Raw genomic sequence first — 13,663 nt, forward strand, 5'->3', positions numbered from 1 at the left:
GAGCAACAGAACGCAGTAACCAATGGAGTCCATCCAAAAATTGAAACATTCGCTAAAAGATAATTAGAAAAATTAGAAGAATATAGTTAAAATTTAATTTCAGTTCCTCTTATACTACCTAAAAGTCTTTAATCTTCATTAATAGCTTTCTACCCTTTGTGTGTCCTGTTTTTTACCTACACAAAAGTGCGCGCGGATGCCCATTGTTATCTATTATGTGTGATTTTTCCAGATTGTCTGTTGCGGAATAAGGGAAACGTGAGTGCTAGTTTAAATTTCAGCTATATTCCTTTAGTAAAAACATCTACACTATAAAAAAATAAACCGGAAACAGAATTCATGCGCACAGAAAGTTCTTTCCCCAACCTTTCTCTTCCGGTTCATCGATTTGTAAGCATTCTCCTGATTTGTCGTCTTTTCCGTTGAATGACCAAAAGAATTTATACGGGGCTGCTTTCTTTGAACACAAATAATTATTATCCCAACCATCCGTGTTATTCGATCCTGTGACTTTTACGCACTTCATGTTTGGAATGGTGCCTAAAAAACGATTATTATTAGTTATAAGTAAGAGGTCATATCTGTTTCATAAATTCTTATTTGGTCTTCCAAAATTGGACAGCAACAACTGAGCAAGGGTTGGAAAATACAGAAACGCAAGCAACTTTGACAAAGCATACAATTCAGCATGACTTGTAAAAATTATTGCTCGCAAAAATATGTATTATTTAAACAATTAAACAACTTAATCTGGGATTCAATTCTTTTAAACATTACCTTTAGTTGACCATCTCAATGATGGGTTTTTTTCTTTATCTTTGTAGCAGAGGAAGTTGTTAGACCATACAGGATTCTTTTTAGCTCCTTCGATCTTCACACAATTGCATCTGCAAGATGGGGCTGCAGTATTGCAATTACATGAAGATGGTAGACCATTATTTGACCAAGTAAAGTCTTGGGGCCAGCATGGATAACCTAAAGTAGGAAAGGAAATGACATCCCGTAAATCAAAATAAATTTTGGTATAGATGTTTTAAATACTTTCATGGTAATGAAAATAAGAGCCTTACTATCTATTAGTTTTACAAAATTAATAATACATCATTATACGTAAATACTATGACTAGCTCAATTGCAAGGCACATAGAAATTGCTTATGCTGCCATTAAAACACTGTTACAATACCTTTGGTCTTACCATCTTAACAACCATCAAAATTTCAGCTTATACCTCAATTGCACTGCACATGCATTTTAGTATATTATAAAACATTATATTATACTTTTTTTAGTATTCTTTTTTCAAAGCTGAAACATCTCCGTTGTATTAACAATGTGACTGAACGCGACATAAATATGCTAAAATGTTCACCACATTTTAAGCTAGTGGTAGTTATCCAATTGACCTTTATCTTATGAAACACATGCATACTACCAGTGACGTTTCATATTGTATTTATATCAATAAATCAGGCAAAATATTTAAATTAATACCATTGTTTGTTGTACATTGAGGTTGCTGCTGACAGCAAGGAGCTGCTGGTGCAGGTGCAGGTGCAGGTGCCGGTGCTGGTGCGGGTGCGGGTGCGGGTGCAGCTGGCAGGCAACATGGCGCAGCTGTTGTTGTTGTTTTCGTAGTCGGCTTTGCAGTAGTTGGCTTCTTTGTGATGGTAGTTGGAATTGTAACTATAGAAGTTACAACCGTCGGGACAATTTTAGAAACAACTTCTGTTACTACAGTTGGTATAACCTTTGTAACTTCCTGCGTTGCAGGAGCTGCTGTTCCTGATGCAGCATCTGCTGCTTTTGATCCACCATGTCCTGCTTTTGATCCAATGGCCCCGGTTGTTGATTCAGAATCTCCTGTTTTTGATCCAGTATCCCCGGTTTTTGATCCATCGTCTCCTGTTTTTGATCCATCGTCTCCTGTTTTTGATCCAGCCTCTCCGGTTTTTGATCCAGAGCTTCCTGTTTTCGATTCATCATCATCTCCTGCTTTTGATCCATTGCTGCCTGATTTTAGGCCACTTGTTGGACCTGCTGTAGCCGAAGCTCTACTGGAAATAGTCGGTCCAACTGTAGCTTTTGCTTTGTCTGACGAGCTTATGTCGGATGCTGAAGAAGCACTCGCTTTGCCAGTAACTGAATTCGTTGCTTTAGCCGTTGAACTACTTCGTGCTGTTGGCCCTGCTGCATCATCGAACTGTTTTTGTTTTGATTTGGTACTCGTAATTGGTGCATCAGTGCTTATTTTTAATACATCTGCGGGTTGTGTAGAACGAAGCATCGTTTCTGTTGATTCTGTTGGTGATGCAACTTGCTTGTCATCATCTTCCTTGGATTTTTGATTTTCAGAAGATGGATTTTCGGATGGTGATTTAGTCGTGGTAGCACTTTCTTCCGTTTTTGGGGACGGAGAGGTACTAACACCAGTAGCGGCAGTGGTAGTAGCTTTTTCATTACACTAGAAATAATGTCATGAGGATTATCTGTGCAGCCATAATAACTTTCATGAGCAAAATAATCGAGTAAGAATAATGATAGGTTAAGATTGCTATTTGTTTCCTCTTTTTCAGATAAAAAATATGTATTTGAACTTAGCGCCTTACGTAAGCATTAGAAATTCTTTGGATGTCAATGTTACTTAATCCAGATCTTTGTCCCAATTCGTCAGAACTAACGCTAGCATCTAATGGAATAATCGTTTTCTGCAGTCCTGCATCTTTACCAAATGCACGCTGGCCAAGATGCATAATTGAATAGTAGTCATACCTAAAATGATGGGACGTCAACTTCCTAGAAATATATTTTTGTTACGGCGCTAATTTTACTTTATAGCTTAATTTAAAAACTGCAGCCCTTTGAGAGTTCGCAATTTTTCTAACATACAGTAGACGTCCGGTAATTCGAATACCGCTTAATTCAAACTTTGCGATATTTCGAACAAATTGCCAAGTCCCTTAAATTTGGTTTAATAAAGTCTTATATTTTGAGCTGCTTAATTGGAACTCCGTTAATTCGAACATTTCGCTAATTCGAACAATTTTTTAGTCCCAAGGCTGCATTATGCTCGTTAATTCGAAATTTTGTGTATCAAATATTAAAATCTTATGGGAAAATAGAAAAAATTGCATTGCATCAATGGTGATAAAATTTCTTTCAATTTATCAATTAAATTGGCATTTCCAATAAAAGTTTACAAGGAATTTGGAGGCCTTGCCCATCGCCTAGGTTTACTCTTTTCCTTAAAGTTTTTTTAAAGTTGTAATATAAAGTTATATTAGCATAAAACCTTTAAACGTTTATTAAAATTCTTGTTTTTTCTGAACTTCCGATAATTCAAACAAATAAATAACAAATTCGGACGTCTACTGTATTTAGTGGTTTTATAGTCTAAAAAGTGATATATATACTTACCTAATCATGTAAGAGTTTTTACTTACGAAAAGCTTCGTTTTTTTATTTGTACATTTTTAGATGTTCATAGGAGGATAAAATTCTATCCTTCTAAGGTATTCTTATTCTAATAATGTCCTGCTATGAATTTCTGCGCATATCGAATTTTGATTTGATTCCATGAAGGTATGCATGTATTATTTTTATAAGCAACTCCACTATTGTCCTTGAACTTTAGGTTGATAAAAAAAGTGGTGTAATTTGAGAGATAACAAAAACTTTGCTAAAAATATGTCTAAAACCCAGTTCGAAAAATAAGATAAAAGAGATTTCCTACAAATGCGTATAAACAAGGGTCTCGGAGACACTGAAAGAACAACATTTCGTTATACCAAGAAATCATTGGTTGCTAAGCGGTCGTGCAAATTTTATAGCAGTTACTTATAAAATATACGTCTGAGGAAGAAAATTAACCTAATAAAGGCTTACAGTAAAAAAAAAGAATCAAGATGCAAGTGATAACATTTATGTTATGTTATGCAAGAGTAGAATTGAAGACGTTTTTGAGCAGCATGAAACATATGATAACAGTAATCTAATAAAAACACGATAATAATACGACACACTATTAAAAACAAGGTTGTCACTAACAGAAAAAGCTGCAAAAACCAATATATCAAACAAATGATCACATAAATGCTTTGACAGAACACAGGGTGAATGTGTGGTCGACAAGTACGGTGCATTAAACCGCATGCAAAAAAGAGATAAGTTAGAATGCAAGAACTACCATTTTACTGGAAAAAAATACAATACGCCTTCTCGTTTACGTTTGGCGAACAATAGGCGTAGAGATGGTGCGGAGATTGATACCTGAAAAATGCTTTAGCGTCTCTCCTTCTTAAAAATGACTTAATCGAATTTATTGAATGTTTGGAAGTTTGCACTTGTTACGCTTTCGATTGTGTAAAAGCTGTTTATATAATGCAGCAAGTATTTTTAAAGAATCCTTCCGTATATTCCGCAATAACAAACTATTATTTATTAGAATCCCTATTATGGATTTATAGGAATAACATCAAATAAGAAACCTGCACACAGGAACAGCCCTGCTGCCATGCCTAAATACCCTAATGTTGTGATATGTCAATGTTTAGGCTATTGGAAGATTAAAATGACACTTAAGATTCGAAGATAACAAGTCACTCTGTGGATTTTTTTACTGTAGGTTCACTGCAGGATAAAGACGTTACTACCAAAGAAATAATTACCTGGCTATTTTACTACGAAGCTTGTATTGTCTAAAAATATGATCTCAGAATCTGATAATTCGAGCTTGTTTTCAGAATGTCTGCGTAAACGAATGAAAGAGACCAGAAATAGATAATAAAAAGCTTCAGTAAAGGAGTAAAGAATGTTTTATGCTTGTCTTTTAAGATGATTGACCAAAAAATTAAAAGGAATTATTTTAACGCGTAAGAAATACAGTTGACTCCCTCTAACTCGGATCTCTATAGTTTAAATATTTCTATAATTCGAAAGAGTGCTCAGTCACCGTCAATTTTCCTTTAGAAACTCTTATAAAAAACTTTCTACAATTCGAATTTCTTTAATTCGAAACTTTCTCTAATTCAAACAGTTTTTCAGTCCCTTCGAAACGATTCTCTTCCTAACTCGAATTTTAGAGTGTCGTTTGGTGTCGACCTGAGAAAAGCACTTGTCAACGCAACTCATACTGTCGAAAGAGATCTTCTCTCCAATGTAAATTAATCAAATATCAACGGGTTTTCAAATAAAGTTTCTCTTTTGTGTGAACTATGAAAATAAAGATTGAATGAAACTTGAATTATGTTTTCTTGATTTTAAAATTAACGTAATTTCTCTCTGCAGTTCGAATTTTCACTCTCTGAAGCTAAAAGTTCGAATTATAGAGACATCTATAATTCGGATCTCTGTGTAATTCAAACAAAAATTATTCCCCCTGGCAATTCGAATTAGGGAGAGTCAACTGTAGTATTATTTGCTAATTCGCTTTGCTCAACCGAAAATAACCTTATTTATTTTCAAACTCCATGCGGGACAATAATAACCATATAATATCCAAGCTGTAAATACGTAAATACATAAGTGTAAAAATGCAAATGTAAAGCATAGATGACTTAATTGTCCTTATCAATATGTCCAATGGCTTCTCTACTAAGATCAGGCTTCAAAATATTGAATTTTAACCTATCCTCCCCTTTAGCAATATGCCTCCGTGGCTTCTCTACTAATCTACAACTTTGACTTATGCTAGCTAACAGTTAGCATTATTTTGATCTCAATATCACGTCTTTATTACACTTTTTCAAGATCGTTACAATTTTTTATTCGCCTTTTTTCTACTGATTTAAGTTTTTACTTAGAGATTTGCCTTTTTTAGGATAAAAATCTTTCCGATAACTCGTAATCAAACGAGGTTGGTTTCATTCACCTTTTTTCCGGAAAGAACCCATAGAAACGGCGTATTTCTAAGTTTAAAAGGCAATACCCTTTTCATTTTTTAGAACATTTTTAAGGGGTGGGGAGGCGGCCCTTCTCTTTAACTTGTTACAGCTCTGATGGTTAATCAACTTAGGAGAATTTATAACCCGTGCAACAACTCCCACAGTTGTTGCACGTGTTATAAATCTTAAGACGGTAACGGCACACAAATATTACATAAAAATAAATACAACTAATGAAGTTTTTTTTGGAATATTAATTACTTACGGACTGTCTTGTTGCTTTGCAATAATTGCGTTGCTTTCATGTATTTTGAAATTGTCTCTTTTGTCTAAATTGAAAAAAATAAAAAATAAGGACAACCCAGCTAATAAAGAGAATACCCCCTAAAACAAAATTGCCGTTCTCTCTTCGACTTGAAACGTACCATTTTGAGGTTGTGGGTAGAACGCCAAATATTTTAAAAAAATAAAATGTCATATGAAAGTACCATTGAAAGAGCCCGTGGAAATAACAAATATAAGTTTTTTTTCTAAATTTTGTGTGTTCAACAGCTAGTTGTGACATCAGCCATATTTGTTTTTAATTTATTTTTGGGTCGCCGCTTGTCGTTCAATTCGTCGTCATTATTTTTACGCGCATTTCGTAGTATATGGACTTTATAAGAAAATGAAGAGGAAATATAGATATCTTCTCTTCAAAATATCTAAAATTCATTTCAAAGTCAAAATTTGTTATTTACAACATAGCATTTAAACAAAAATACCTGTTTTGACATTTTCTAAATTAACTTTGATGTATTTGTCTCCTAAAGAAATAAAATTGAAATAGTGGCCAGCGTAATAAATTGAATATGCAAGGAAACGTTTTTGCGTTTGTATTGACTTTTGTATTAATAGAATTAAAACAGACATACTGACAGGTCTTGTATGTTCGTGAAAGAATCCAAGAGCGTGCATTATTTCATGTATTACAGTTCCTTTGAAGCCACATCCAGAACCAATACTTATGTCTTGTTTTCCACCAACACGTCCAACGTGGGACCAGCATCTAAGATTTTGCGGGGAAACTATACAGGTACAATAATACACGGGCGTAGATGTTGATTTTTTGTTTGTTTTGTTTATTTGCTAAATTTTTACTACGTTACAAATTATGCGACAAGGCTAAAGAAGGTTTTAGCGCGATTCACCGATAGAAATATTGAGCGGGCACGAAACAAATTCTACGTACTTCTTGCCATCTTTAACAAAATTAAGATAATCTTTGTCTTCAGCTCCAGGCGTCACAAATTTTAAGCAAGTATAATCTTCTAAATCCTTTATGGCGTTCATCACAACCGCTTTCTTCGAAGCCGCTATTTATGTTAAAAAAAGAGAAAACTTTTGTCAGTAAGCTTTTGCGATGGAAAGTTTCGCGAGTTCGAAAAATTATTTCAATAAATAGCCGACTTACTCATCGAACCATCAAACATATACGGAATTCTCTTATCCCATTTCGTATTTGCTGTTCCTGCTCGCTTGGAGGCGCTTCCTGACCTCACAGCTTTAACAAAATCATCATTTCGAATATCGCCTTCGACGAAGTTGTTCGGTTCGATGTCTTGTGCTTCAAAACGAATCAAATGTAACTCACACACGACGAGGAAAATATTAAGAAGAGAAAAAGCTACGTTAAGATAAAAAAATAAAAAAAATAAAAAAAGGCTATGTATGTACCTGCAAGTTCACGATTCAATATTTTCCACAACAAGGGTTGCAATTTTGGTACATATTTATCTAAAATTTTGCATTTGTTTAATTAGTGGATCTATAGTTGCCCAAATGCTTTAAACCTTAACTATCCAATGAGGTAAGAACAACTTTTTGTATATGATGTGCTGCATACCGACTAAACAAAACTAGTAAAAATAATAACTATTACTTACTGTTGGCAGTTCCCATAACGTTTTGTGATAATTTTTCTGCATTGCCTGCCCCAGTTACCTTATTAGCTAGTTTCTTTATGCCAGATAAAAATGCTTGATTTCGCTCCACAATGCAGCAGATGGTTACAAATAAACCAATTAGAAGCTTCATGCTTCTTGTTAGACTGCTTTACCGAAGAATGCAGTTTTTGATGACTAGTTTTCTTTTTACTGTAAGAAACAAACCACACGCTTTTTTATTTGGAATATTCATGTTTATTCTTATTGATCAAATCTACACCTTCTGAATTCTGTAACTGAAATTAAGCTTAAATTGATATTAAGGATTTTGCTTGCCAGTTGTCTAAAATTTATATTCTCGTGTTGTTTGCAAAACTGGGTCAAATGCAAAAAACAATCTTTATAGATAAAAATGAGTAAATTAAAAACAGGCCCGCCTTACCTTACTTCAAACGGCTTTAAAATTCGCCGGTTTTTCTTGTCAGTTCGTCTAACTAAAGCCTGCAACTGGCGACTGTTTGAAAAAGTTAATTTTTACTTTTACTACCGATTTTCACGTTAAAAAAACACAAGAAACAGAGAAAAACCAGTTTGTGGATTTTATAATTCAGTCATGTTAATCAATACAAAAACATTACCTGATTACAGCAGTAAGTAAAAGTACTGAGTAAAAAAAATTCATGTAATCCTAAACAAATATATGTCAAAAAAATTGCTACAGCAGAAAAAAAATAGAAGTGCAAATGTACAACCAATAAGCAACTTAAAAAACAAACAACTTTTTTCACATATTTGTACATCTTATTTAAATATTTTCTTCCTTTTCTTCTTCCGTTCTCCAGCTATTGCTGGTTATTCCAGCTAGCGCTGTTACCTACGAGAAAAAAAATCTTGTTTGTGCGCATGCTGTTAGTCGATGAAATTAAAAGCCGAATATGAGTTAAAGTAAACGACAATTTTGCGTTCTAACAGCGATACGCCATGCTAATCACACTCAATAGCAATTTCATTTCTTTTTATTTAAAATCATGCTGAATCTGAAAACAGAGGAACGACAGTTTAACTACTGAATTCGTTTTCTCACGTATGTGCAAATTCAATTAAATATCCACATCAATATTCTTCTTCTAATAATCATCAATATTCTTCTTCTTCTTCTTCTTCTTCTTCTTCTTCTTCTTCTTCTTCTTCTTCTTCTTCTTCTTCTTCTTCTTCTTCTTCTTCTTCTTCTTCTTCTTCTTCTTCTTCTTCTTCTTCTTCTTCTTCTTCTTCTTCTTCTTCTTCTTCTTCTTCTTCTTCTTCTTCTTCTTCTTCTTCTTCTTATTCTTCTTCTTCTTCTTCTTCTTCTTCTTCTTCTTCTTCTTCTTCTTCTTCTTCTGAGACTTAGAAAATTCAAGAATACCGGTTGGCGGGAGGATCCACAAGTTTGTTTTATAGCAGCAGCTCCACGTATGGCTATTTGCCTTTTAATTACCCTCCCCTTTTTCGCGACGGTATCTGATAGAATATTTTGCTGGTACTCAATTTTGCGAATAATCAAAATTTAGCAAATGTGCAAAAATCAATTTACGCGAAAATTAGAACCAAAAAAATATTTCACCAAACATACAAAGCATACCCGTTCGTTAACTTTTTTAAAATATATGTCGAAACTTTTAAATACTGCTTATAATGCACATCTCTGTTCCTTTTTCCCACCTCTTTTTTGCTTGAGTCTAAAAAAGTCAGTAGCTTTTTGCGAATATTGACACATTTATGTAGTTTGACATGAAAAAGCACCTAAAATGAAACAATTCGAGGCCATTTTAAAGGATCTGAAATCCAAATCACTTCTCGGCGTCTAACCATACGGGGGCACCGTTTTCTGTTCACTTTAAAACAATGTCGTCGGCTCTGACCTCCATGGCAAGTAAACATCATAGAATACGGATATCTCTACTTTTATAAAATCTTTATTTTAGCCGCGACAGTCAACGTTCTTAACCTCATTTTATTTATTAAATTAACGCAAGTCGTCTGAATTTTGTAACTACGTCGTTCTCTATCCTATATATTCATTTCAAATAAGTTGGAAAAAAGAAGGTTTTTATATCATTTTATTAAACCTATATTCCACTATAAAAATCGGGCATTTTGGTTTCTTGATAGGTTTGTTAATGCGGCAAAAAGGCCACACCTGGCGCACCTTGAAAGTAGTTGTACCGGCTCCACGGCTGTTTCAGAGCGGAAACTAAGACTGCGCATGCGTCAATAATTACGGCCACGTTGAGGCGCAAGATGGCGGGCGCAAATAAAAACAATCATGATAAATAAGTAACTAACTTTTTGAAATCGCTTTTGCATGATAGAATCTATTTCAGTGGATTTAATTTAGTTTTTTAAAGCATTTCAACACGCTGGAAGCTAAATCTTTCTTTTACCTTTGCGACAAGCATGCTGTTGGAGTAATACTGTGGCAGTTTTGAAGGCATACTTTTTTTTGTTAAAATTAACATGGCAACTTGTTCCAACTAATTTTTGGTTTTGTGGACGTTGCGAAGTTATGTGGCTGGTGTATTATATATTTTTGGAAAGCTGAAAGGCTCATCTACAAGGTAAGAAAAACGAAAAAACTGTATCAGTACTTCTGAAAGAATGCTAGAGCGCTGAATTCTGGCAATAAAAGTTAGTGTAAAACCTGAAAATTTTAACTCCCTCTTTGACATAATCTACTGTATGATTTATTGTAGGCATTAAAACTGTTGTAGTTTACTAAGCTAATATTTCACAGAATAACAACACTAAACAACATTCTATATAAACAATTCTGTAACTCTAAATAAGGTTTCTGCGTCTCATACACTACTAACGTAAGCTCGACAAAAAGTCAAATAAAAATGAACTATGCATGTAGTAAGCTAATTAACTGTTCAATTCTTTTTCTTTCTAGACCAGCTGATCCACCTTTGAAATAATGCAAAGACTAAAGGAGCTTGCAAAGTAATGCTAATATGCAGTTAAAGATATAACTAGCTATCTAAGCTGTAAGTCTAAAAGTTATTCTTCACGTGCAATTTTTCTTTTTTTAATTTTTGGTTTTAATTGGCTCGATTCAGGATTTACATTAACAAAATGTTGCTTTAATGTATTTCGTAACCGCTCGACTGGGTTTTTGATGCAGCTGTACCTGCTCGACATCCTGTTGATTTCATGATGCAAGCTTTCTCCACCTTAAAAATGTTATAATTTGACATTTAAGCTAGCTAGCTACACATTTTCTGAAAAATAACACATTTTGGTAAAAAACACAAATTTTGGTGTTACCAGGTTACAAATTTAAGTGGCTGTTTACCTTGTTCGCCATAAAACCCAAATCCAACATTCCATTTTGCTATGAACTCAGTGACATGATCTTCAAGCATATGCAGTTTTGGTGAAATATTAACTTTTGGCCAGTTAGTTCGCAGATGCATCATGAATTTATTAATTGAAATTTCTAGAATTATGTACTATATGTATATTATTCTTTCTTTTTGTTTTGTTTTTGGCACATGAAATTTTAAAAAAAACTTATTTATTATTAAAAAAAGGAACAAGTTTCTCACCTAAAGCCAGTATTTCCTCACATGACAGATATTTTGCCGAATTGTAAATGTTATGAACTTCTGCAAAGTAAGTAAATAACATGTCGTACTTATCCATTTCTAAATTCACACTGTGAATAAGCTGGTCATCATGCTTTTGTGCTGCAACAATCTCTTTAATGCTGGATGTTAAATTTTGGATGTTTTCTTTCTATAAGAGCAAGATTGTTTTTTTAATTTTCTTTAAATATGTTATTTTTAAATTGCTACATTATTGTTAGTATTAACAAACCTTTAGCAATTTATGTACATGGTTGCCGATAAAACTTTGGCCATGGTAGGCCTGACGTTCAACACCCATTTTTTGCAGCGTTTTATCTATTGAAGAAGCACAAGGACCAACACCTAAAATAAGATGAACAAACTATTAAACATAGCTTTAGATTGGAGAGAATATAAGGCTTGCATCATAAGATCAGAATGAAAATTATAATTTTGGAAAGTTTTTTTTCGGGAATTAAATTTCTTGGAATTTCCAGACAAAAAAACATTTGCGAATATCACAAAAAATTACTTAGGTAATAAAAATGATCATACCCACTAAAATTCTTTTGTTGTTTCCCAAGGTTGAGATTTCTAATTCTAATTCTGTGATTTTCTTCTCAGTTTTTATTATACTTTTCTCGTACGTCAGTATATTTCGTTGTAAGCCACCAGATATTACAAGCCAGTTTAACTGATCTTGCTGGTTTGCTAATTTGGCTTTTTCATCTTCCAGCTTTTGCTGCAAGTCATTTGTTTCTTTAAGGACTTCGATGTAGTCACCATAATCTGAATCCAGTTCATTGTCTTCTGTTGCCAACAGCAGAGCTATTTTTACATCATAGTCTTGGCAAGAAGACTCAAACATTTTAAACATCTTTTGATATACACCCAAGGAAATATGAAGACCAGGAATACAGACCTAAAATTAGGTGTTTATATAGATTTTATTTTGGGATTATTAAATCAACTTGCAGTGGAAAAGCATAAAAATATGATGTATACTTGATCAATAGGTATGTCAAAAAATATGTTGTCAATGACATTATAAAATTCTTTCGCATTTTTAGGGCTCCCACCACTTTCACGGAAATCTGCTAAATTTTCTTCAAGTGTCGCCAGTGACCTTTTCTTAAATTTCTTGCGAGTAAACACTGGGATGTTCATTAGTTTTGAGGTAATGTTGCAAAACAAACAGCTGTGACGCCCTAAACACAAATGTTAAAGTATACATATTTTATTAGAAACTTTTAAAAATAAACCATTTTTAACTATGCATTTCCCATATCTGCGTAGTAAAAACCCATTGTTAAACTACAGGAACTTTATGAAGTTGCAAAAAAAGTTCTGTAAAAATTAATTAATTTTGATTATCAACTAGCAACTTGCCCCAGATCTTAAGTAATTAATATTTACCATTTGCACCAGTTATACCATACATTGCACACAGAAATTCGTAGTCGCCATACATAAATACACGGAATATCGACTCTTTATATTTGACTTGTTGCAGCATTTTTATTTGTGGTCAAAAATTAATTAATTTTGATTATCAACTAGCAACTTGCCCCAGATCTTAAGTAATTAATATTTACCATTTGCACCAGTTATACCATACATTGCACACAGAAATTCGTAGTCGCCATACATAAATACACGGAATATCGACTCTTTATATTTGACTTGTTGCAGCATTTTTATTTGTGGTCGAAACCGTTCAAGGCAGACTCTTAAGTTTGTTCTTGTGTCTTTCCCTAATTTAAAAAAAAAATATAAAAAATGTTTTGATTTCTACTTTAGATCACTTAGATCATTTCTACTTTAGATCACAATTAGACATCACATGCATAGAATTTTGGAAATTCCAGTTTTAATTTTTTTTTTTTCATATTTGTAATATATTGCATTAATGTTTGTTACCTTCAAAAATGCTAAACATTATTGTGTTTTCCTTCTTGTTTGGGTTTAGAACATTGCCTATTTGATATGCCATTTTAAAACTATTTCCTCCATGGTCTCCACCAATTTTAACATGGATCTCATTGTCAGGAATGAAACTATGTTTTACAAGTAAATTGTGACATTCTAGCTTTTTGAGTTGATACAGAATGTGGCCAACTACATTATACAGATACCCCCAGGGCCTAGGTATAACGGATACCCTGTTTCCAACTGATAATTTGGTGAGAGGAGCCAGCTCAACTCTCAGTCCTTGGCCTACCCATTCAGCAGCGACACTTCTTGCTTTTTTT

General features: G+C 33.6%; 2 protein-coding genes across 2 annotated transcripts; both read right to left on the bottom strand.

The window, feature by feature from the left end:
• Positions 1–266: 266 nt before the first annotated feature.
• Positions 267–8,012, bottom strand: LOC130640718 (mucin-2-like). Its single transcript, XM_057447235.1, has 11 exons — positions 7,807–8,012; positions 7,598–7,657; positions 7,335–7,487; positions 7,113–7,236; positions 6,796–6,929; positions 6,646–6,687; positions 6,147–6,210; positions 2,609–2,771; positions 1,494–2,463; positions 778–975; positions 267–540 (listed from the first exon to the last, which is right to left on the bottom strand). The coding sequence occupies exons 1-11, from the start codon at positions 7,955–7,957 to the stop codon at positions 338–340; spliced, it is 2,262 nt and encodes a 753-aa protein (XP_057303218.1). The 5' UTR covers positions 7,958–8,012; the 3' UTR covers positions 267–337.
• A 934-nt stretch (positions 8,013–8,946) lies between these two features.
• On the bottom strand, positions 8,947–12,935 carry LOC130640719 (uncharacterized). The gene is made up of 7 exons (XM_057447236.1): positions 12,828–12,935; positions 12,417–12,619; positions 11,967–12,333; positions 11,662–11,774; positions 11,391–11,580; positions 11,138–11,281; positions 8,947–11,015 (listed from the first exon to the last, which is right to left on the bottom strand). Exons 1-7 carry the CDS (start codon positions 12,925–12,927, stop codon positions 10,843–10,845), a joined length of 1,290 nt encoding a protein of 429 aa, XP_057303219.1. The 5' UTR covers positions 12,928–12,935; the 3' UTR covers positions 8,947–10,842.
• Positions 12,936–13,663: the final 728 nt, after the last annotated feature.

This window comes from Hydractinia symbiolongicarpus, chromosome 4, assembly GCF_029227915.1.
Source record: "Hydractinia symbiolongicarpus strain clone_291-10 chromosome 4, HSymV2.1, whole genome shotgun sequence".
In the NCBI taxonomy this organism is placed as follows: Eukaryota; Metazoa; Cnidaria; class Hydrozoa; order Anthoathecata; family Hydractiniidae; genus Hydractinia; species Hydractinia symbiolongicarpus.